Source organism: Accipiter gentilis, chromosome Z, assembly GCF_929443795.1.
Source record: "Accipiter gentilis chromosome Z, bAccGen1.1, whole genome shotgun sequence".
In the NCBI taxonomy this organism is placed as follows: domain Eukaryota; kingdom Metazoa; phylum Chordata; class Aves; order Accipitriformes; family Accipitridae; genus Astur; species Astur gentilis.
In genome coordinates, this window is record NC_064919.1 from 62,907,467 (window position 1) to 62,929,127 (window position 21,661).

Genomic DNA, 21,661 nt, shown 5'->3' on the forward strand with positions numbered 1-21,661 from the left:
CCAGAGAGATCTCTGGTGTATTAAAGACAATATCTTGGACTCCTTCATGGTGTCCAGGGAAGGTTCAGTTTGCAGCTTATCCCTATTTACTGGTTGAAAGGTTTCCTCAATGACACTAAACAGTATCAAAAACACTGATGGAAGTAGGTGTAAAGAAAACATGAGGTATCAACTGTCTAGATAAGATCTTCTATAGCTATCATTTTAATTCTTCTTCTTGAAAAGATGATTGCATGTTTGAGCTTACAACTCACAAACTAGCAGATTCTAAATAATATATGTACAAATCATACCATAAAACAAACCTCACAGACACTGCTCACTAAGTTAAACAAGCATACACACTGGTATCAAAATGCACAATAGAAAAAGTACACTATTCGGGTAAATTACTAGGAAAATCTAGAATAAAGAGAACAGCTCCTCCACCAATGTCTAAAAATGACAAATAAAGTCCCTGTGTGCTAAGAGTAGATTCCTAAAATGAACAACACATTTCAGAAAACTGTATTCTTGAAAACACCTAACAAAACTACTGACTGGGAATTAACGAACACAACCAATGAAAACCTCCAAACCACTCACACTACAGAATCTGATTTAGTGTTAAGTATCATATATATCCCAATTCACAGAGCCAATGTTTACAGTTGCTGAAGTATTAACAATAATCTTTTAATGTCATCCATACTTTGGAAAGGTTGAACACAATGGATCTATTTTAGAAAATGAAAGTTCATTCCTCAAGCAGGATAGTTCCTTTTTTTTTTTTCCCCCCCCTTTTCATTTTTACTGGGCTTTTTTTCCTTATGTATGTGATTAAAGGGGAGAAAAATTACATAGTACAAGTAGTATGTTTTTGGTTTTGTTTTGTTTTTTTTCTTTTTCTTTTTCTTTTTTTTTTAATAAAAATTGCATAAGGATTGTATTTCTCTTCTAAGAATGTACTTGACAGATATGTTTCAAGAGTGCTCACTTGTTGCTGAGGACAGTATTTGTATCATCTAATTTCAAACACCCAGCTCACATCATCTGAATCACCCCTTGGAGATCTCACTAAATAAACGACAGGAAGTAGGTATTTCACATGCTCCAAACCAGAATGTGCTTAGGTGCACAAGGGAGATGGTGAAATTACTCTCTTAAGTGTTAGGCTATTTTTACTTTTGGCTCTCCTCCACTCCCCCAGCCATTAAAATTAGCTCTATTAGTTGGAGAGTTTCTTCATTTTGAAGAGCTAAGCAACACATACACCATGACCACTCTTCCAATGGCAGATAAAAGTCCTCTCCACCTCTCCTTCCATTACTGGAGATACCTTATCAAAAAGTTACAGGATGAGCTGTATTATGCTGTGTTTGACATGCTACTGGTTTAAAACCATGTAATGGTTTACTATGTACTTCAAAGATACCTTAAGAATTTTCAGAAATTGTCGCAGTCAGGAAAGTCAGAGACATGAAAAAAAATTACACGAACACAAAGTAAGATTTTTCCTTTCAAATTAATAATTTCCTAGCAAGAACTTTTATTTTGAAGGATAGCCTACTTGAGCTGGAGCCCAGCAACTTAGGCAGAAGTGCAGGATTACGGGAAGCAGCAGGAATTGGGTAAGGGAGGGAGGGGAGAGCAATCCCTCCAAGTGTGCTTCTTCCAGAGACCACCAGGCTCTTGCCAGTGGAGCACAAGAGGCCAAAAAACAGTACAGGTATGACCTTCACAACATTAAACAAATATCAGTTGAGGTGAAGTCAAGACCTACATCCAAGTTGCTATATTAACGAGTTCTATGCTTACACTGACAGCCAAACCTATCACCTTTGACTTTCTTCTCTGAGTGTGCCTCAAGAAAAATAGTCTTTTCTCAACAGAGTAATTGAACTTACCAGAGTTCCTCCATCGTGCCCTAAAATGTCACAGTTCATTATAGCACTGTGCAATGTGAAGGTAGTTACAGTCTTTTATGTTATAGAGAAACCTTTTTAAAAAGCCTGGCTTTATCAGTCTCCTTTCTAGAAGGTTTTCAAAACCCAACTGGATAAAGCTTAGAGCAGCCTGGTCTGATCTCGTGGCTGACCTTCTTTGTGCAGGAGCTTGGATTAGAGAGCTCCTGAGCTTCCTCAAAACAACAAATTATCCTATGACAGGTTAAATAACATTCAAACCCGAGAATTTAAAAAAGAAAAAGTAACATATTCCCCCAGAACTACTGGGTAAGGAAGCTATGCATAACCCTATAAAGAACATCCAAATGCAAGGATTTGAGTATAAATCCAAATTACAAAACACCACAAAAATTATTAACTCAAAACTTTTCCTTAAAGCCAACTTAACAGTTCAGCATGATCCACAAAGTACCTTTACTGTAACATAACTAAATATTTAAGCTTGTAGAAATGAGTAGTTTTAATACACAAAGTGAAAAAGCTACTAATATATTTCTGCATACAACTTTTAATGAAAACTCGGTGAAGGAACACGAGCTAGGAGCAAGATTTTTGGTTTTTTGTTTGTTGTACAGCATTGGATTTACATGCAACATCATTAAATGGTAAGCTATCTAGACAATAACATATCTAAGATATAAACGTCATTTGAAATAAGTTCATTTTCACTAAGGCAATGAGTCAAAATTCCCTATTAAAAACTTGTTTGAATACAAAATTAGGAATTTTAACGAACAAGCAACAAACACACACACATATATATTCTGATCAAAACATTATGTCATAGATATTCCAAGTTCACGTATTACAAGAAAAAATGAGGCAACAGGTTCATGGCAGGGTTGACACAAAATTGAAGACTTTCAAGATTGGTCCCAGAAGAATCCTCTTACATTTTGTTTCTGGAAGTGTGTTTTATCAGCTTCATAAGATACCAAAAATGGAATAAAGCTTGTTATAAACAAATGTATTCTCTTCAAGGGTGAAAGAGCAAGTTCACCAAAGAGTTACCAAAACGCCCCAAACAGCAGTTGCAGAGTTTGCCAGATACACTATTCACTTTTAATATTTGAATTATATTCTAAGGCTCAATAAACTTAGTATAGTATTTATTTGGGCTCATTCAGATGACCAGAACTGTATACTATGCACCATCAGGATTAAAACTTTTATTAAAAAGCCAGCATATCAGAAGTAGTTACAATTTTTTAGCAACTTTTTTCTCTCCAAACCCATTTTATGATCAATAGTTTACAGGTGGGGGGGGGGGGGGGGGGGAAATCACAACTTAAAGAATGTGGAAAATGTTTTTTAAACAAGGAAGTTGTCTAAGGAAACTAAGATTTACTTAAGAACAAAAATACATACTTTTTTAGTCTTAATTATTTTAAATATTAGATTTGATTAACTAACTTCTGTGAGAAGAAAGCCTTCCTGGAATAGCTATCGTTCAGAAAAGGACCGATCAGCGTCTCAGCCAAGATTTTTAGAAATTCTAATGCCAGGCTTGGGCTACATTTTACTTTCATTTGTTGTGGCAACATTTACTTATAAGAGCAGTGCTCTTACATATGTATATTACAGGATGTGGGAGTTCCCAAGTAATATTACTTCATAATTCAACATTAACCATCATAGATAGTTTAAAAAAAGGCAAGATGTTCTATTACAAGAGTTTATCTTCTGTGCAAGGCTCATAGCTGTTTAATATCCTTCTCTCTCAAGCAGTTGACTAGCATTGCACTGCTTGTGAACAGCAGTAGGACTTTCCAGAGGATAAATTGAAGCACCTAGACTTCTGCTCTATTACGCTCACAGGATATGAATGGGATTTTAGACATATACCGGAGAATGTTCACTTCAATACTTACAATTATTTACTGAAATAATAAGAAATTTGAGTTCTAATAACAAAACTCTGGTGACTTAAGTAATGCTGTTTTTCAGCTTTTGGGTATAAGTGGTCAGCAAACACCTATAAATACCAATGTAGTCTGCACCTATGCTGCTGAAATAACAGGCCCCAACTACTTAGACATAAAAAGCACAGAGAGCACTTGCAGAAGAGGACATATGTGGCCAGACAGGACATGTTAAAACAAAATCAAACTGAACATTTTTCAGGTGTGCAGATTAAAAATGACAAGTAGTAAGACGTCAGGTAAGCATGACCTCCACACCTGTGATTTCTGACCTTGTTAACTCCTGTCAGACCCTTCCAGTTCATACAAAGACATGAAAACCCCTTACCTGTATCACTGTTTAGACAGCAGCCCCCTTCAAATCTTCACGCCTGCCCCCAGCCGCAGAGACACCCGCGCTTGGCTGAGCTTGCCAACCCTCTTGTCAGCAATGCAGTTCCCACCTCACCAGCCACCCCTCCTTGCAGTGCTGTGGCACCTCATCCTGCCCACGAAGCTCCAACGCTTGCCCCATGGCTGCCCGGGCCGCTGACATGCAGCCCCACGTGTGCCTTCCCTGTGCTCCGGCCTACACTGAGGACCACTCCTTTTGGTTCCTCACAGGGTTAAGTATGTATTTGTCAATGCCAGAGCAGAATACAGACTTTCTATTTATGGAAGAAATGGACTTGATGTGGTAGTGTTATTCCAGTGAAGCTCAGCCAGCCTCAGTGACTCTCATGTCCCCTACAGCAGAACTCACTGGAAGGAAGACCACAACGCCTTTTCTTTTGAAAAGCACCTAGCAATTGATCAACAGCTCCTGGAGTAAAGGCAAATATGTTAAAAGCATTGCCATGCACCAGGCAACAAACACTCAAATGCCCTTCCAGCGCCACCCTCCTCACCCGGCTAAACCCTCACTGGCTAAACTTCATCTTTCCTGAAACGCAGGGTGCCGGAGGACAAGGCTGGGTGATTGGCAGGAGTCACCAAGGTGCACAAGGAAAGGGTTCGGTTCGGCAACTCCTCTCTGTCAGACACGCAGTGCCACCAACGCGCTGCACCATCAGAAGGGCAAGGGACGAGGAGGAGCGCAATCCCTTTCTGTAGCCCTAGCACATGAAAAGCCCAGGCAGACGCCAATGATTGGGGTGTAAGGTTTTAAATTTAAATATTATTTTTTTTCTTCGAAATCAGGTCAAGTAGACTGTCTGCAGAGAGCACCCTGTCAGCCAGCACAAGCAGCGAGGTGTGTCTACCTAGTTGCCAATTCAGTATTATGAAATGCCTCTACAAAAACATGCCCATTTAACCAGGACTAACACAATCCTGGAGGCTTCACTTTCCATCTATTTCATGCATCTTTATTTATTTATAATAAATAGATAAATATTCTTTATTTATTTATAATAAAAACCTTACCCAGTCCAAAATTAAATTTATTTCAAAGGGTTTTAAAAATTTGTGTTTTCTTCAGTAATAGCTCACTAACAAATCTGAAACTACCATTAGCAAGACAAAACACTGGTCTTTTGAGAATCATCATGAAAAGTGACCCTCAAAATGCAGAGTTGTTGTTGAAAGACCAATTCTAGCTAGTGGTATTTAACGGGACAAAAAACTAAAATCAGGCACTCGCACTGCACGCATGACGTAGATAGAAAAATGCAAAGCACGTAAAAGTTTTGTAGCGTCTATTCTACACCATCAAAAATTACAACCACGTAGTTTCAAATGTATCTTCAGTCATGCTCAATGCAGAGCAAAGCATAGTTACTATTTGACATACCAGAAAACTCATTTACATACGCAGAATGACAGGGGAGATCTTGCAGCTATCATTTTTAAAAAAAACAAACAACATTACTCATGTGTGGACTTTATCACAACTCCTTTTCACAAAAATATTGATAGAGAATTCCAACACACAAACAGTTCAAACAAACTTGTTACAGAACACTGACAGACGTGCAATATTTGTAATACTCGTTCAACATGCACACAGCACTCTCACAAAGCACCATTTCTTCTAAAGCTTGTAATAGACGCACTAGTGACAGTTGGAAGTATAAAAATAAACACAATCACTCTGTTAAAAAATTAGTGCAAAAGTAAAGGTTTTTTTCTCATTGAAAATGCATATTATTTTTTCAGATACGATTGACAGTATTATTCTCTTACAAAAACTGAGAAGTCCTGCACAATACCAGTTCCACTTCTGCTCATTCTGAATTGCATGACATATCTGATGTCCTAGTATTCCCCAACCTTTGATCAAGAGCTCTTAAACTCCATCTAAACTAAATTAGAATGTTTAAAAAAATGAATCTAGTATTCCTAGCTCTGCTCTAAGTTTATTAAGTGTTTCACTTACTCTCCATGGTCTCAATACATTATGTGTTTTATTGAGTGACCCATTTACAATTATTTCTAATAGGCAAGATACATCCATCTTAACTCCTTAGTGGTATCATTAAATAAAAAGTCTTAGCATTCTTAAAGAAGAATAGAACACAGCATTCCTAGTGCAACAAATTCAGTCTGAAGCAGAACTACATTTCTCTCATATTTCAAAAAAAGTTGAAAAATGTTTTCAACTGTCAGAGAACTGTTCAGTTAAAGGCTGCTTTAAACTTCATAATGCAGAAGTGTTGTAAGAGTCCCTTCTCTTCCAACAACTTATCAATGAAAGGCTGACATCCAGTCCTATCAGTCATTTAAAGAATGTGTGCAAAAATAATTTAATTGGAGTATTCTATGAAGCAGTTAATTTCACTAAGATCTCAGACATTGAAATAATGCTTCCTGTTAAAGGGACACCTACACTAACCAGTGTTCAAGGGCTCATGTTAAGCTGATTAAGCTATAAAGTAACGTTCCCCCAAATCTTATTCCAAGAGTTTTTCTCATACATTTTTTTTTTTTCCAAAGCAAAGATTATATTGCAAATCCGAGGGCCAGTCCAGGGTTTTTTTGTGGGGGTTGAGTTTCATTTTTTCCACACAATATGGGAAAACGTCCCTTTAACGAGGAAGGAGACAGGTATCACTTAATCAGGATGTGGGAATGGAATCTGTACCTATGGGTAAATGGCAATGCGTTCTGGGTTGGTTCAGCCCTTGGTTCTGAGTTCTGCGTCACTTCCGGCGTCGCTCTCTCGTCATCTGTCCCATTAATACTTTCCGGCGTTAAAGGAGACTGAATATCCCCTCCAGCTGATTCCTTAAGTAAAATAAACAACACATTAAAATTACAAACTGACCTGCTCAGGAAGGCTATGTGCATATAAGCACTAACATTAATTCTTAAATGATACACAGATTTTAGCTACTATTAATGTGAGGCTCAGATTTCCAGCATCCCTCATGGGATTCACCATTTGAATTTAATTGAGAAGTATACTACCGTAAGAATCACATTGGCTAGTAAAAAACACAAATTATTTGACCTACAAATTATTTGCAGGTATCCAGCCTCCTGCTTATTACAGACCTCTCTCCTACCTGGTATTACATTCAGCCCTCATCCTGCTACACAACGTGTGACTATTGACATCCAGGATTCTTGTCTCTTACTTTATATTTTAAGACGGTCAAACAAACAATTCTGATATTTGTTTCAAAATCTAGCTTTCATATTGTTTATTAACTGAAGAGAACAGTGGAAGGCCCATTGAAGGCGCATTCACTGTTCCACCTATAAGCCATCTGTAAAGAACACTTGTTCAGCAGAGTCCTTGCAAAAACCTCTGTAGGCACATTAGCCTGGCCTACCTCTTGCTGGTCATGGTATTATCTGGGAAGGAGAATACTCCAGCTATACCCAGGCAGCTTCTGCTACTGCTATGTAACTGGACACCTAAAAAACTTAATGGCTGCCTCCCAGCAAAGGCACTGGTGTGGTTTTTTAATCACCCTTCATCATGTTAACAGGTGCATTTGTGTTTTGGCCAAAAAACTGAAAAGTACTTCTCGTTCATACAAAGTACACCTTTGTAGCCCACATCCCAAGTTAGAACGTTATAGACTTTTTAGTCCCTGTATGTGGTTTTAGTATTTCCTTTCCTGTTGTATTATATTCTTTTTCAAGTAATGATTTTTGCATGAGATAAGCAAGTTATAAAAGCTAAGTAGCTCATCTTGATTTTAAAATGTCTTAGCAGGCTTTCAGTAATCAAGTGGTAGCACTTAACTCTAAGGTAGAGGAGTTTCATGAATAGAGTTCAATGGATGTCATGGAAGGATGACTATACAGCAGAGGACTGGCTGAATTACAGTATTTCCAAAAGCTAAGCAACTCCTATGGCCACACAGCCTTCTACCATCTGCATGAGGAACAGATAAAACTGCTGTTTAAAGGTACTAAACTGAAGCACAAGTGCAGTCTCTGGAAGGCCAGCAGCTCCTCTTCCCAGCTCTTTGACATTGCATAGGAAGCTGAAGAACAGCAGTCTCAGAAGGAATTACAAAATACCTGAAGATGGTCACGATCTTTAAAGACCAGGGCCTAATTTTGAGCCTCCACTTGTAGCCTTCAACTAGTTTACAAGGATAAGGCTTTTTGAAAGCCAATACTGAAGCTGATCCTCCATCTATAGGAAATGTCATCCTTGACTTTGAGATTTAACTAGATGGAAAAACTCAGTTCTTTTACAGAAAGTAAGATCTGGCTGTCATGATCACTTTCCACACCTTTCTGGTGTCCCTTAATCAAAAATATCTTGTTCAACATTTTCATTGCACTCTACATTAGGCACTTGCAGCACAACAACTGTCAAAATTTTGCTTTTATTCTGCCACATTTCTCACATAGCGAGAGATATGTATCTCACTACAACTTGAATTCATGTGTGATACAACATTCTATTATATTTAGCATTCATCAAGCTATAAAATGCACATGCACCAATGTCTCCATTCTGCACCTTATTAAATTTCTGCTCATTAAAAAGCAGAAATAGTAAGCTTATACTGAATTAATTCCACAGATATAAACTGTTATTTATAATAGAAATGTAGATTTTTTTATTACATGAATGCAAATTGTTACCTACTTTCAGGAAGAATCTCATTATTTTATTCTCAAAACTATTATCTTAACTGTTAATACTTCAAGTCAAAATGAAATCTTTGTTTTTGCAGAACAATTTCACTAAATTGAAACTGAATTGAAATTCATTGTGAAAGGAGAGCAGAGCTGGCAAAATCATCAAGCAAATGAGTTATTCTATACAGATTATATAGTTTTGTCTATTATTAGCTTCTGACTTGATAAACAGTTTCCAGTGACATTAAATGAAAGCCTTTATGGACCCAAGAGTTTCTCTTTTATTTCCTCCTCTTCCGAAACTACACTACTATTCTAAAAATACATACCACACCCTACAAAATCTGGATGGCTTGTATCTTTAAGCTAAATTTCTACAACAGTATTATTAGGCACATAAAGCCAGAGGCCACTTATTAAGATGTTTTAAGCGTGAATGCATAAAAATGATTTCAGCAGAAGAAAAACAAACATGCAAGTTCCATCTACGCTCATTTTCAGTAAAGCACTTTCACAGACTTCTAATGTGAATGAAATTCAAGTAACAAAAACTAATGCAGACAAACATCGCAGCCTGTGTAATACCTAATGCCTGCAAATTCATGAGGGGCTGATTTTTTATGTACAAAAGAAGCATCAGATTCTACTGTGTATTTCTTCCACCAATAATACAGGTTAATCAGTGCTCTCACACACTCACAACTATCCCTGCATGATAAATAATTTATTTGCAGGCAACTATAATGAAGTTGGCTATGAACAAAACACCAAAAACAACTGAAAAAGCCATTTACACTGAACAAATTTTTTACATATGTTTACAAATAATATGTTCCCATTTTATATTAATTAAAGAGAGTAAAAGAATTTTAGAAACATTTTTTTGAGATGTTCATATGTAATGAGTTTTTTTATTCCATACCATTACAGCTTCACACATCCACTCCAGACTTTACAGAGTTGGGGAAGAAACTGCAGTCAGCTTAAAAAGAGATTTGCACCCTTCCCTCCTAGCTAGGAGAGCCAGTTAACTTAGTTCTAACAGTCAACTGTATAGACACTATATGGAAAAAACCAGTGCTTAAATTGAAAATGACAAGTCTTCCTGAAAATCAGTGATATATTTTAAGGCCTGCTATTTCCCACTCATGACAGCTACAAATAGATATTTCATGCATTTGAGAAGAAAGGATTAACAGCTCTCCTGTGGTAAAAAAAACACTATTCTATCATATGTAGGCTTCTGGAGGATATTGAACTTTAAGTCACTCACCAGTCCTGGACTTACACATGGACTCAGGATTAGTGTTTTTCTACATGACAAGTAAATGTGAGTGTCTGACTCATGTATATTGTGCTATTTAAGAGTTTGTGAGAGACCTGCACTGTCTAAAGGAGCTCTGGCCCTACTAAAGAGTATGCAGGACTTCAGTGATGTCAAGCAGTATAAAAATTACATTGCCTATATTATATAAACTAAACATAACAGAGGGGAATTCATCAAAAGATGCCTTAAATTTCAAAATCTTATAAACAAAATGCATGCACTCACGAAAGAATTTTTAAAGTAAAACAAGCAGACTTCACAGCACAGATCAAGCCACCTTTTATGGTGACTAAATACAGAACAGAAGAAAAGGAGTAGGTAGATGGTTCTAAAATCATGAATAAACCAAACCAATTCCATCTTGTTTTCTTATTAATTGTTATACTGTTTTCTCATTAAATATTCTATACACTTCCCTGGCATTGCTGTTCTTCACACTGCTTCTACGTTCAGTACTGAATGGCAATGGCATAAGTCTGTCAGTTACTGACTCAGATACCATTAACACATGTGAAACATTTGTTCCAGTATAGAAATTCACATAACATCCCAGAAGGTTATTTTTCCCACAAGCTTTGTAAGTACATTTTGTACTGCTACAAAAAAAAAAGCTAACAGGTGATAAACCATAACCGTTTTGTCAAAACCAACCCATTCCTTGCACTAAAAAATGTTGTGTGTCTAGAACTTTTCAGGCAATAGTTATTCTAACAGTCTGTATAGGAGGGGCTCAGAATCACAGAAAAGACTATTTTGAGTGAATTACTCACCACACATTTTCAGAAATTAACAGATGTCTTAATCTGAAATTATCAGGGTCAAATAAAATATCTGAGGAGAGATTCTTGCTTAGACAAGAAGAAGAACTGAGGTTCAGACTCCAGCTCATTGTAAGACTGATGTGGTGAGACTGCAAACAAACTGCTCTATTTGGTTCTGTACTTGAACCCAATTAAGGTTACTTTAAAAAAGAAAAAGAAAAAGGGGGGGGGGGAACGGACACAACACTGTTTTCAGGCTATTAGTTCATGCAGCTCAGTGAACTCCAAGTTGAAGTGTTGATCTTTCAGTGCACTGGCAATCTTGTAACTGAAAATAGGCCATGGGTGGCTTGTCACTGTAAGATCCATGAGTTTATGACATGAGCAAAATAATTCCCTATATTAACAGATGGGTCTGTGAAATAGAGGTGGCACCGCAGGGGAGCCAGTATTTTAGTTTTATATAAACCAGATAAGAGCATTGCAAAGCTTTATTTCCTAATGCTGAGTTGAAGGGACACCAGATGGGGTACCTCTGTGCATAGGTGGTCTTAGAAGTACCAAAATAGACAACTACTTTCTAGACTGAATCCACCAAACATATCAGGTATAGATAAAGTGTGTATTACTATATTAATCCATCTTAATACAGATGGGTCGAAAGTACAAGTTCTCTGACACAGAAACAATGTTTTCTGAAAGAATGCACCGTGCACTCAGTGAGATTTACACATAACAAAAGAGCATCTCTCTTGTAATTTATTGGTCCAGGCCACTGTCTTTCTCTGGACAAGTTAAGTTCTTTTTACAATCAAGGTAAATGGTGATTTTATATATATTATCAGATATTCTGCAAAATTAAAGCAAAACCTGCTGGTAAATAGGAGAACGGGCAGTATTAAAGAAACTGTAAGAATGCATAGTTTAAAATTAGCAGCAGCATAGCTTTAGGGGAAAGGGAACTCCTGCTATTAAGTACTTGCAAATTGGGCTATGTATTGTTTTCTTTCTACTATGTGTTACACACACAGACACACACCCACACACCCTGCCAAAGAATACATGCTACCAGATTAAACAGCACATCCAAAAATTCCTTAACATGAACTACTACTTCCTGGCAATTGAGGCACATTTCTGGTGGAAATATCTAGCCAAATAGTACCAACACTTTGCTAAAGCTCATAACACCTTAGAGAAGCAGCCTAACTTCAGTGGACTATAGATAAGATTGTTCTTAAGTTGTAACATGGTTAACTCTGGTAAGTACTTGAACTACCAATACATGTTCTATTTCTGAGATATTTCCATTGTTGCCTGGTTTTCTCTTTCTCCTTAGTTTCACAACAAGTTTTTGCAGGACCTTCAGAACAAACTCACACATACCAGCAGTATTTGCAGGGTTACATCAAACAACAGTGAAGAGCAAATACCTCATGCAGGGTTTTGTTACACTAGTTGTAGAGAAATTTTAATAAAGATTCAACCTGTAGGGACATACTGAATGCAGAAAAAAGCACGTGTACTTTTTCTTTTTCAGAACTGTGTAGCAGAGAAGGTGGGCAATGTACCATACCTGGTACATTAACTAGTAAATAATAAGGGCATTTTTTTGAAGCAGTACCAAAAGAAATATAACGTTCTATTTGACATGTTTATTTTCCAGTCTTGATATGCCCTATCTTCCTACCTATTAATGCAGAAGGACAACTACAAGTCCAAAACAGAAGAGCAATTAACACTTGTAGCTAACTGGGTTACCATTACAGAGCTCACTACTCACACACTACCTCCCAATGCCTTTCCTCTCAAAGCTTCCTAAAAAAGCTGGGCTCCTGTGAAGTCTTGACTGGCCACTGCAAGAAAGGCAATACTTGAATTGCCTTGCAGCCACTTTTTGGCAGATGATCAAAATGACAGCAAGTGCTCCTTCACATGTCTCTAGGGTCCCACCTTCCCTCCCCATAACCACGCACCCATTCTTGCCCCAGTCATAAATCTCTTTGAATGAGCTACAGCATCATGGAAGTGCTGCAGTTTGCCATGAAGCCATTGCTTCTCATCTGCTCCAAACTCCAACATTCCTGATTCAACTCCCTTCTCTCTGGGGAACTAATGAGAAGCCTTAAGTATGTGAAGACTATTATGCTGATGTGTCAGCGCTTGCATTAACTGTATCTTTCAGAATAATATGCTAACTTATCAACACAGCAAAAAGCCAAGAGATGAAAAGTAAGGCCTGAACATGAAATTATTCCTAAGTGTGCAGTAATTAAATTGCAGCTCTCAGCATGCATTATAGAACCACTCAAGGTAACATTTCTGTAACTGCCTACAGTATAAAATGTTAGGTTCCAAGTATAAAAGGAAATCTGTACAGGAAAATGAACAATATTAATAGCTCATATAGTTCAAGAGAAAGCTTCAACCCTGGGCAGCTGCTAGATGAGAGTATCTTGTCTCTGAGTGAGTAGTTCAAATTTATGTCCAAACCAGATTATAAGTCAATCCATTCAACAGTGTCAGATTTAACTTCTGAGTCCAGACTATTAATCAACATGTCAAAAGAGAAGCAGAGTAATTGTTTTGCCCATAATATCGAGTAACTAGAAGGCTGGCAGAAGCACTTCACTGGTTCTAAAGCCAGGTGTATACTAGGTTATACTATGGAAATACCTACTTCCATTATCTGTGTTTATTTATGGAATTTATCAGAAATTTAGAGACAGTCAAGAAAACTAATAAAAAAAGATTGCCTTATTTTTCTCCTGTTACAGTACAGCAAGCAGTTTCCCCTTAATAGCAAAAGCCAACCTAGCACTTAGGCAAAATGCCTACCAGGAAAAAAACATGAGGTTGGTTCATTGTGTATATTCTTGTGGTTACCACTGACTTCTCTTGGAAGGGCACCAGATGTAGCTTTCTGGTGGCAATAAAACTGTTCGTACAGCTTGTTGCAAACTGCCTGCCACCCTTGTTCCAGCAAAGATAAGGAGCACATTACAGTGCAAAGCACCCAAGAGATGCACTGATTCAATGAACAAAGACTCCGCAGGAAAAAAAGACTCAGCTGCATTAATCCTACTCATCTCAAGAACCCCTACTGTAGTTTTAAAGCTGCTTCATCCTCCAAGAGAAGGAATTACCCTTGTTTTCACTATTGCTTTAAACAAAGCAAACAGCTACACACAGAACCAGAAACAGTGGGCAGCAGGGGTAGGAGTGGAGGGTCATAAAAGCCTCATGCAATTTCTTTTTTTAAGCAAATTCAAAGTACTCATTTTCAAGTAAATTAATTTTAGGCATGACTAATGTAAATGTGACTATATTAATTTATCCTTCTATTAGGACTATATTAACCCAGTTCATGTTTGAGATACCTTTTTTATAAACTCTTCTTTTACATCATGGCTAACTGCACTAAAACTCCAGAACCAGCATGTGAATCTGTCATCTTCCTTCAACACATTTCACAAGTGAATACTACACAGTAGGAAATAAGTAAAAATACTTTGCTGTTTTAACTTTGATTTTTGTTGTTATGATTCTTCTATAAAAGTACTTTACAGTGCACTGCCTGAAGTTTCACAGATAAAATTAGAAAAAACACAAAAGGTGTTTATTATAGGTTTACTTACATTTACTTACACTCACCATGTTTATTATAGATTTACTTACATTTACTTATACTCACCATGTTTATTCACAGGAAAGCTCAAAGAAAGTTACTGGGGAAAGCTCAAATGAAGGAATGGGAATAAATAAAAGGCAAAAGGCCAATTTTATTTTAAAGCAAGTGTCTTGTACACTTCTGTAGTGCATGTTAAATATATTCTTAAACCTCCTGACACTTCTGAATGTTGAAAGGATTCACAGTGACTGGGAAGTACCCCAATCATTTTTAATACGTGTGTGTAAGATACAATACAGTAAATAGCACAGTTATGAAAGTACTAGCCTTGAATCAGGCAATAAGACTCACTTGAGAAGGTGTACTTGTTAGCTCCATCTTTTCTTGGGATTTTTCCTTCGCTAGTCGTGCAGCTTCTTTAAATTCCTGAAATTTTTCAGCAAACTGAAGGTACATATGTTTAAAAAAAAAAAAAAAAAAAAAAGGAAAAAGAGAAAGAGTAGGCATGAAGTAGTACATTACATGCAGAACAGAATGCTGTACTTAACATTTTACAAAGACAAATTCTGTCTGTAGAATTTTTTTAATTTTTCTCCTTATTAGATACTCATTTAAATGAGTTACACAGTGATACACCTTTTAGTGCTTTTCAGACATAATGTGTACACTGTTTATATGTCAGGAAAATTATGATGCAATGAAGTTTGATCTGTTGCTGACAGTGTTAGAAAACCTCACCTCAGAGATGGCTAATAATAGCGCCAAGCTGCCTTACACAGCTCCTTTCAGATTCATGTTTTAGTCTCCTCCTGACAACAAATGATCTGGTTCTGAAGCCTACTGTGGTCACTATTAGCCTAGAGTTTTCAATGGGCTTCGTTCTTCCATGACTGAAACAATACTGATTTCTTTCCAAATTTTAACAGCATTTATAATTCTAACAGCTAATTAGGTAAGCAGCAGTGGGAATATTGAGTCAAGTTCATTTCTTGATTGTTCACTGACATCAATCCAAATTCATTGAACTAAACACTTGCATATACTGAACACTAAATTCAAGGATTGCCCAATGAACTGCCATATGAATCTTGATATCAATGCTACATGTCCCTCTTCAAGAAAATGGCTAAAGCAGCAATTTAGAAATACATGCACTTTTAAACTTGAGATTAAGTCATTTTATTAAGAATAGGGCCTAGTTTCTCTGACTAGAGAAAAACTTGGCTTCATAGATCTGTTTGATGCTACACTAATTGCTGTAGTAGCCAAGCATTTGTTTTTGTTTCCTAGTGCTTTTATAGAGAACATTAACTTATTATGATCAGCTTAAGACTGAAATGATTCTGCAAAAACATTGGAAGCTTCACCAACAGCTTCTACATCTCTCCAGCAGCACCTTACAAAGAAATTGTTTTGCACTGCATGTATTTAGAAAGCACGAAGGCTACCCTTTGCGTGACACAATCTCCTCAACTATTTTCAGTCAGAATTTCACTTGTCTTTAAACTTTTCCTGGTAGGCTATCAGTATTTGAGGAAATATCATTTCTCTCCACTTGTATCCTATATTTCATCTGTCAGGTTATTTAAAAGCATACATTTCCTGAATATAGAAGGAGACAAAAGATACCACCATGAAAGTCTAACCCAGCATCAAAAAACATCTCAGAACAGATGCTAAGATTGTCAACAGATCACCAGAACTAGATGATACTTATTTAAGACTTGTACATAGATCTCAAAATCTGATGGGTAACCTATTATTTAAGTCAGCTTTTAGACCAGAGAATTTGTAAATGGCAAACATGATGCTGAGGTTTAGAATAAATGGCTGAAGACATGCAAGGCAGTAGATACGACTTTCTGTATTACAGTGGTAGAAACTGTAAAAAAAATACATAATAGACAGATAAACAGGTAACAGCCTAAGAAAGAGCCAACAAGGCTAATGTAGTGGAAATTTTCACAAATGTACTAGAATTTCTTGAAATAAGTCAGGTGATGGATAACAGCAACCTCTTGATAAAATTCCTGAATAACAAAGATGAGATCTCATGGTATGAAAGGAAAGGCTCTCTGTAGGATCAATATTTTAAAGAAAAGATGAAAAATTGTGCAGGGAGACTACAAGAGGCTCTCACAAGTATCTGTGGTGGCACTTTTGCCATTTAGCATACTCTTAAGTTATACAGAATAAAGCAGGTCAACTAATTCAAAGGTGTAAGACAGACAGCAAACCTGAAAAGGAATATTTCTTCTCATTCATCAGGATACCATCAAAAGCACAGACTTAGACTGTGAATGAGAAAGAGGTCTCATTTTTTTCTGAAGATCATGGAACATTCCATTCCTCCTACTGCAGCAGCAAGAGGGACTCTGCTAGCAAATCCTGATCCTGTGAAAGGAGTATTCTTCAACACAGGAATCATTTTTCAGGTGTCACTGACTTCTGATGGAACAACCTTAAGGTGAATTTGTGGTCTAACACATTAAGAAAAGGTCTAATGAAGATAAACAAATGTTTAATTAATTATCTTCTGTACTGTTTGTGTGTGAAGTTCATTAGAGTGCCAGTATTTTTGTATCAGATATTCTCACTCCACTAATTCTCAGTCACAATAATTGTACAGAAAGAGGTTACTGCTGTTGCACTCCACCCTAGTAATTAGGTTAGGAGGACAAAGGCATATGAACCAAAACCAAATAGTCCAGAAGTCAAATATTTACCGTAAGCTAAGCAGACAATGATCTGAGAACAGTTTACTCTATTTGTTCTGATTATTTGCTTCATTAATCTGTGGAAATCAGTCACAGACTAGACTAAGTTTTTTGTGGTCGCAGGCTGTCTTTTGCTCCATGGAACTTGAAATATTTCATTGGGGCCAATAGACACTACTGCATAACAAATTACATACAACAGGGCCGTTCACTTAAAGACTTTGATAAATCAAATACAGAAAAGAAGTTCCAGAATCAATTTTTAAGACAAACTCTACATGCAACCTGTTTCTGAAAAAATCCATTAATACAGTTTATTTGTTAGCCCTATTACTAATATCCCATAGTAACCTGAGCCTTAAATTAGATTTCATGTCCTACAGTGTTAGGTGTACCATAGAGTGATCTGATAAACCTGACTACAATGCCAGTGCGCAGATGAGATAGTTAGTAATCTGAGCAGAGAGACGAGATGAGAAAGAGAATACAGATGTGATTTGCCTAAAGCCACACAGCAGATCCAGGGTTTCCAATTCAGCTTTTCTGATTCCAAGACCAACATATCTACCAAATCCAGTGACTGAATAGACCGTAATCTAAAGAAAAGTTTCCTTTCCCCCACCAAATATGTTTGTTAATTTTAAAATAACACAGAAAGTTTTACCTTTATGAATTTTAGTAGCAATGATCAGCAGTTGCTACTCACATGAATGTCAGTTTGATAATTAAAATATAATGTAACAGGAACAGTTTGCTGAAAAGGTCCTGAAGATTCATCACTAAGCTTCAGAAAAGGTCTGTGACTTGGTATTTTTCTCAATAGGTTTGCGTATTCTTCATAAAACACAGCAATTTGAGTAACTGCTAATCAAGCACATACTTAATACAAAATATCTACTTTAGCTTTTCCAATTATTTTTGCAACAATATAAAGTTTTAAGCCAAGGTTAACATCCATTTGAGGGCAGTGAAAGAATGGAATTGCAACTGTAAATAAGAAGGCAGTAAGTACCACATGGGGAGAGCAAGAAAAGAGTCAACCCAAAATATTTTCACTGGCAAGGATAACCTAATGTTTAAAGTCAGGCAAACACAGAGTGTGCATGACTACAGCATGACACTTTGCCACCAAAGAAGCATTCTGTCATTAAGTAAAACAAACTAGTCTATGACAGAGGTAAACTAAATTAGCATTTCTGCAAAATTCATTGAAATATTAAGAAAAGTTATTACCACATTGGTAAGCAAGTGCCTCTAGGATATACACACCAATTTAAGTAAGTAACAAAGTTTCCAGTTCACTGAGGCAATGATAGGTGCACAAACGCACATGGAATATTAGTTACCATTCCGAGTTTCCCGTGCTTGTGTTGCTTCGTGGAAATGAAAGCTATCTGACTATGAAAGGAAGAAATATTACAAGTGTAACACTTGTCCAAATAAAGCAGATGTATTGGTTCTCATTTTAATGGTTTTCTAACAGGCCCATGCTTATCCTTGGATAGTGACAATTACTTTCTCAGAAGGGCTGGTATGATTACTTTTTTTTTAAAATAACATGCCAGTCATTATTCCTTACTTAAACATATACTATATATTCCTTTTATTGGACTTGGGTTTCCAGATCTTTTGTATACTTCAAAGAGGAAAATTCTCTGCTCAATGTAGAGATGTTCTTAAACTGAACTGAAATTCCTCTTCTGAAGAAAAATGATACTGGCTTGTACAGGTTCCTGGACCCATCTACCAGAGTAGTATCAACAGCAATAGGTACTGTAGAAAGGGTGCTCAGAGGAACTATACTATCAGTTTGAGAAACAGGGGTTACTGCTTTCCTTGGAATAAGGTGTACTTCCCCTCCTGCACAAGTAGACCAGAAAAAAACCTGCACATATGGCACAGAGTTTCTTTAGTAAACACTTCGACTCTTGTATTCCAACAGGAAAATGTAGTTTTCTTTTACACTGAATGTATTTCCCACTAGCTTTACTTTAAGCCTGCAGATGTTGAAATATCTGTAATTTGATACACTACATAGTAGAAAAGTGAAAGTGAATGTGGCTCAAAATGACAAAAATGCATCTGAAGACTACCAACAATTTTTTTTTTCTAGGAGATCTAAATATAGAAAAAACACTAAACTGTCTACTCCTTTAAATTCTGTCATGAAAAACTGTAATGGAGGAACAACTTTTAAAAAAGAGAAACCTAACAAATGAGTAATTAGAAAGCACTAACAATATACACTGTGATAGCTTAAATCTCCCTTCTTTCCTCCACCAGTTAAAAGTATGTTTGGAGGTATCACACTTTATCTTCACTTTTTACATCATAAGGATCGATACCAAACATTTTTTTGTAAAGAACATTTTTTTGTAAATTGTTTTTAAATAACAACAGGAGGGAGCACTGAGTCAAGATACAAGGAGCAGGAATCAAATATTCTTAAGCCACTTGACTAGCTGAATAGTGGCCACTGGTCATACTTACTTTTGAAAGGTGATGTTCAGATGAAAATCCCAAGCCATAGACTGTATTCGCCCTGCTGTCTGCCCACTGACCAAACTTCTGGGATGTTTTAGTAAATGTCATGTTGGGGGTGATAGTGCTATTTATTATTGCCTGAAAAAAAATAATAGTTGTAAAAAAGGAGTCTTGTCGTTTTGATTTTTTCTTTTTAAAGACTATTCATAATTGAAAATGCCAATATTGTAGTCAAGTACCTGTGTACACTGTATGAGACACACTGGGAACAAAGGAAGAGTTTTCTAATTCAGTCACAGCTAAACTTACAAAAGCATATTTTCACATACATTCTGTAAAAGGAACAAAAGCTGGGCAGGGGGCACCTGTTAGCAATTCCGAGCAGTCATTTAGTAGTTAGCAAGTCTAAAAAAAGGCATTTAAAGCATTGCATAGGCTAATGAGATCAGAATAGAAGAAGTAGTGAAGTCCTTTTTTTGTCTCACAAGTGTATTTCTTTGTCCCCTAAGGCAATGCCTCTCAAGCTCCACTGTAAACTTCACTGTTGCATTCCCCCTACCCGTGCTGCATATGCGATTCTCACTGGAAAAGATGCAATAAAACAAGAAGCACAATTTCTTCTTAAGTTTCTGTGTTACAAGACTCTGTTTTTTCTTTATACATACACAAGCATGCCTAACACTGACAGGGTCATACACCAACTATAGAAGAGCTATTGCTAGAATCATTTTTCTTCTCTAGTTCTTGTTATATACAGGATGGAAGAAGCACATCGTCCAGCATACAAATTCTGCCAAAATAAACAAATCTCAGAATGCAACTATTAGATGATATGCTAGTTCCACTAAAAGCACCTAAAGCTTTACCATGGATTTCAACAGTATTTCCATCACATTAAAGCTTGTCTAGCATACTCTAAATCTGCTAAGTGGAACTGTCCAGCTGACTTAAAGTATGTCAGGATGAAGTCTTAATAGTCACACCAATGGGTTCCATTTAACCAAAAAACTGATGGTTAGTAAAGTTTACAACCAGCCAACACGAACAAGAAAAACTAGCCATAAACCCAAAGATATGTGTATTTGAGGTGAAATACAGGCACACTTTCTCATCTGTCTGGTTTCAGACACATTTGTTAAATAACTCGCAACCCTTTTCATGAATCACTGGTGCTTTGCAACACCCACGTGAAATAGAAAGCCCTTGAAACTTCCCAGAAAATAGCGCACACTGTGAGCAGAACAATTCAGCCAGAATCTTTCTTACACGTCAGTTACTGTGCTCCAAAGGTTATTGTCAGTATGCGTCCTACTGCAATTGCCTTACAGTACTGAGTTAGGAATCTTTTGAACATCACTGTGTTATGTTTCCTGCTTCCATGAAATCAAAACCCCTGCCTTACCCCTGGCAAGTTAAAGCCAGTGATTACTGAAGAATCCTAGAGCAGCAACAAAATCCACAGGGTCCAAACCATCTTCTCCTTCTCTGTCATAAATAAAGAATCTTTCTGTTATTCTTTGAATAGCAGGAACTGTACAGATGCCTAGAGAATAACAGTATTTTCTCAGGATGGGACAGTGAGCAACTTCAACATCAGAGAGACCAAGTACTGCTCTCCCACGCCCAAGATCTTCTAGAAGTCAAAATCAGTCTATACTGCTTGTGTGAGATGGCCTTCTAGGTGGATATTAAAATGAGTATTTATGGAGTTTACTTAGCACCCTTTGCTTTTGCTGAGATTTGGGTAGCACTGGAGCACAGCTACAATCAACATAAAATTTTCCCTGAATTCTACAGGACAAGCCTGAAAAATTTACAGCTGAGGGGCCAGCTAAGCCCACAAAC

General features: G+C 36.9%; 1 protein-coding gene across 3 annotated transcripts in view; it reads right to left on the reverse strand.

The window, feature by feature from the left end:
* Positions 1-21,661, reverse strand: part of HOMER1 (homer scaffold protein 1) — a 92,421-nt gene that overhangs the window by 38,230 nt on the left and 32,530 nt on the right. For all 3 annotated transcript variants that reach the window (XM_049794436.1, XM_049794434.1, XM_049794435.1), the window contains exons 3-5: positions 19,823-19,954; positions 14,967-15,059; positions 6,930-7,072 (exon numbers count right to left, since the gene is read on the reverse strand). In XM_049794436.1, coding sequence (XP_049650393.1) covers positions 6,930-7,072; positions 14,967-15,059; positions 19,823-19,924 — 338 coding nt within the window. In that variant the 5' untranslated portion in view covers positions 19,925-19,954. The remainder of the gene's footprint in view (positions 1-6,929; positions 7,073-14,966; positions 15,060-19,822; positions 19,955-21,661) is intronic.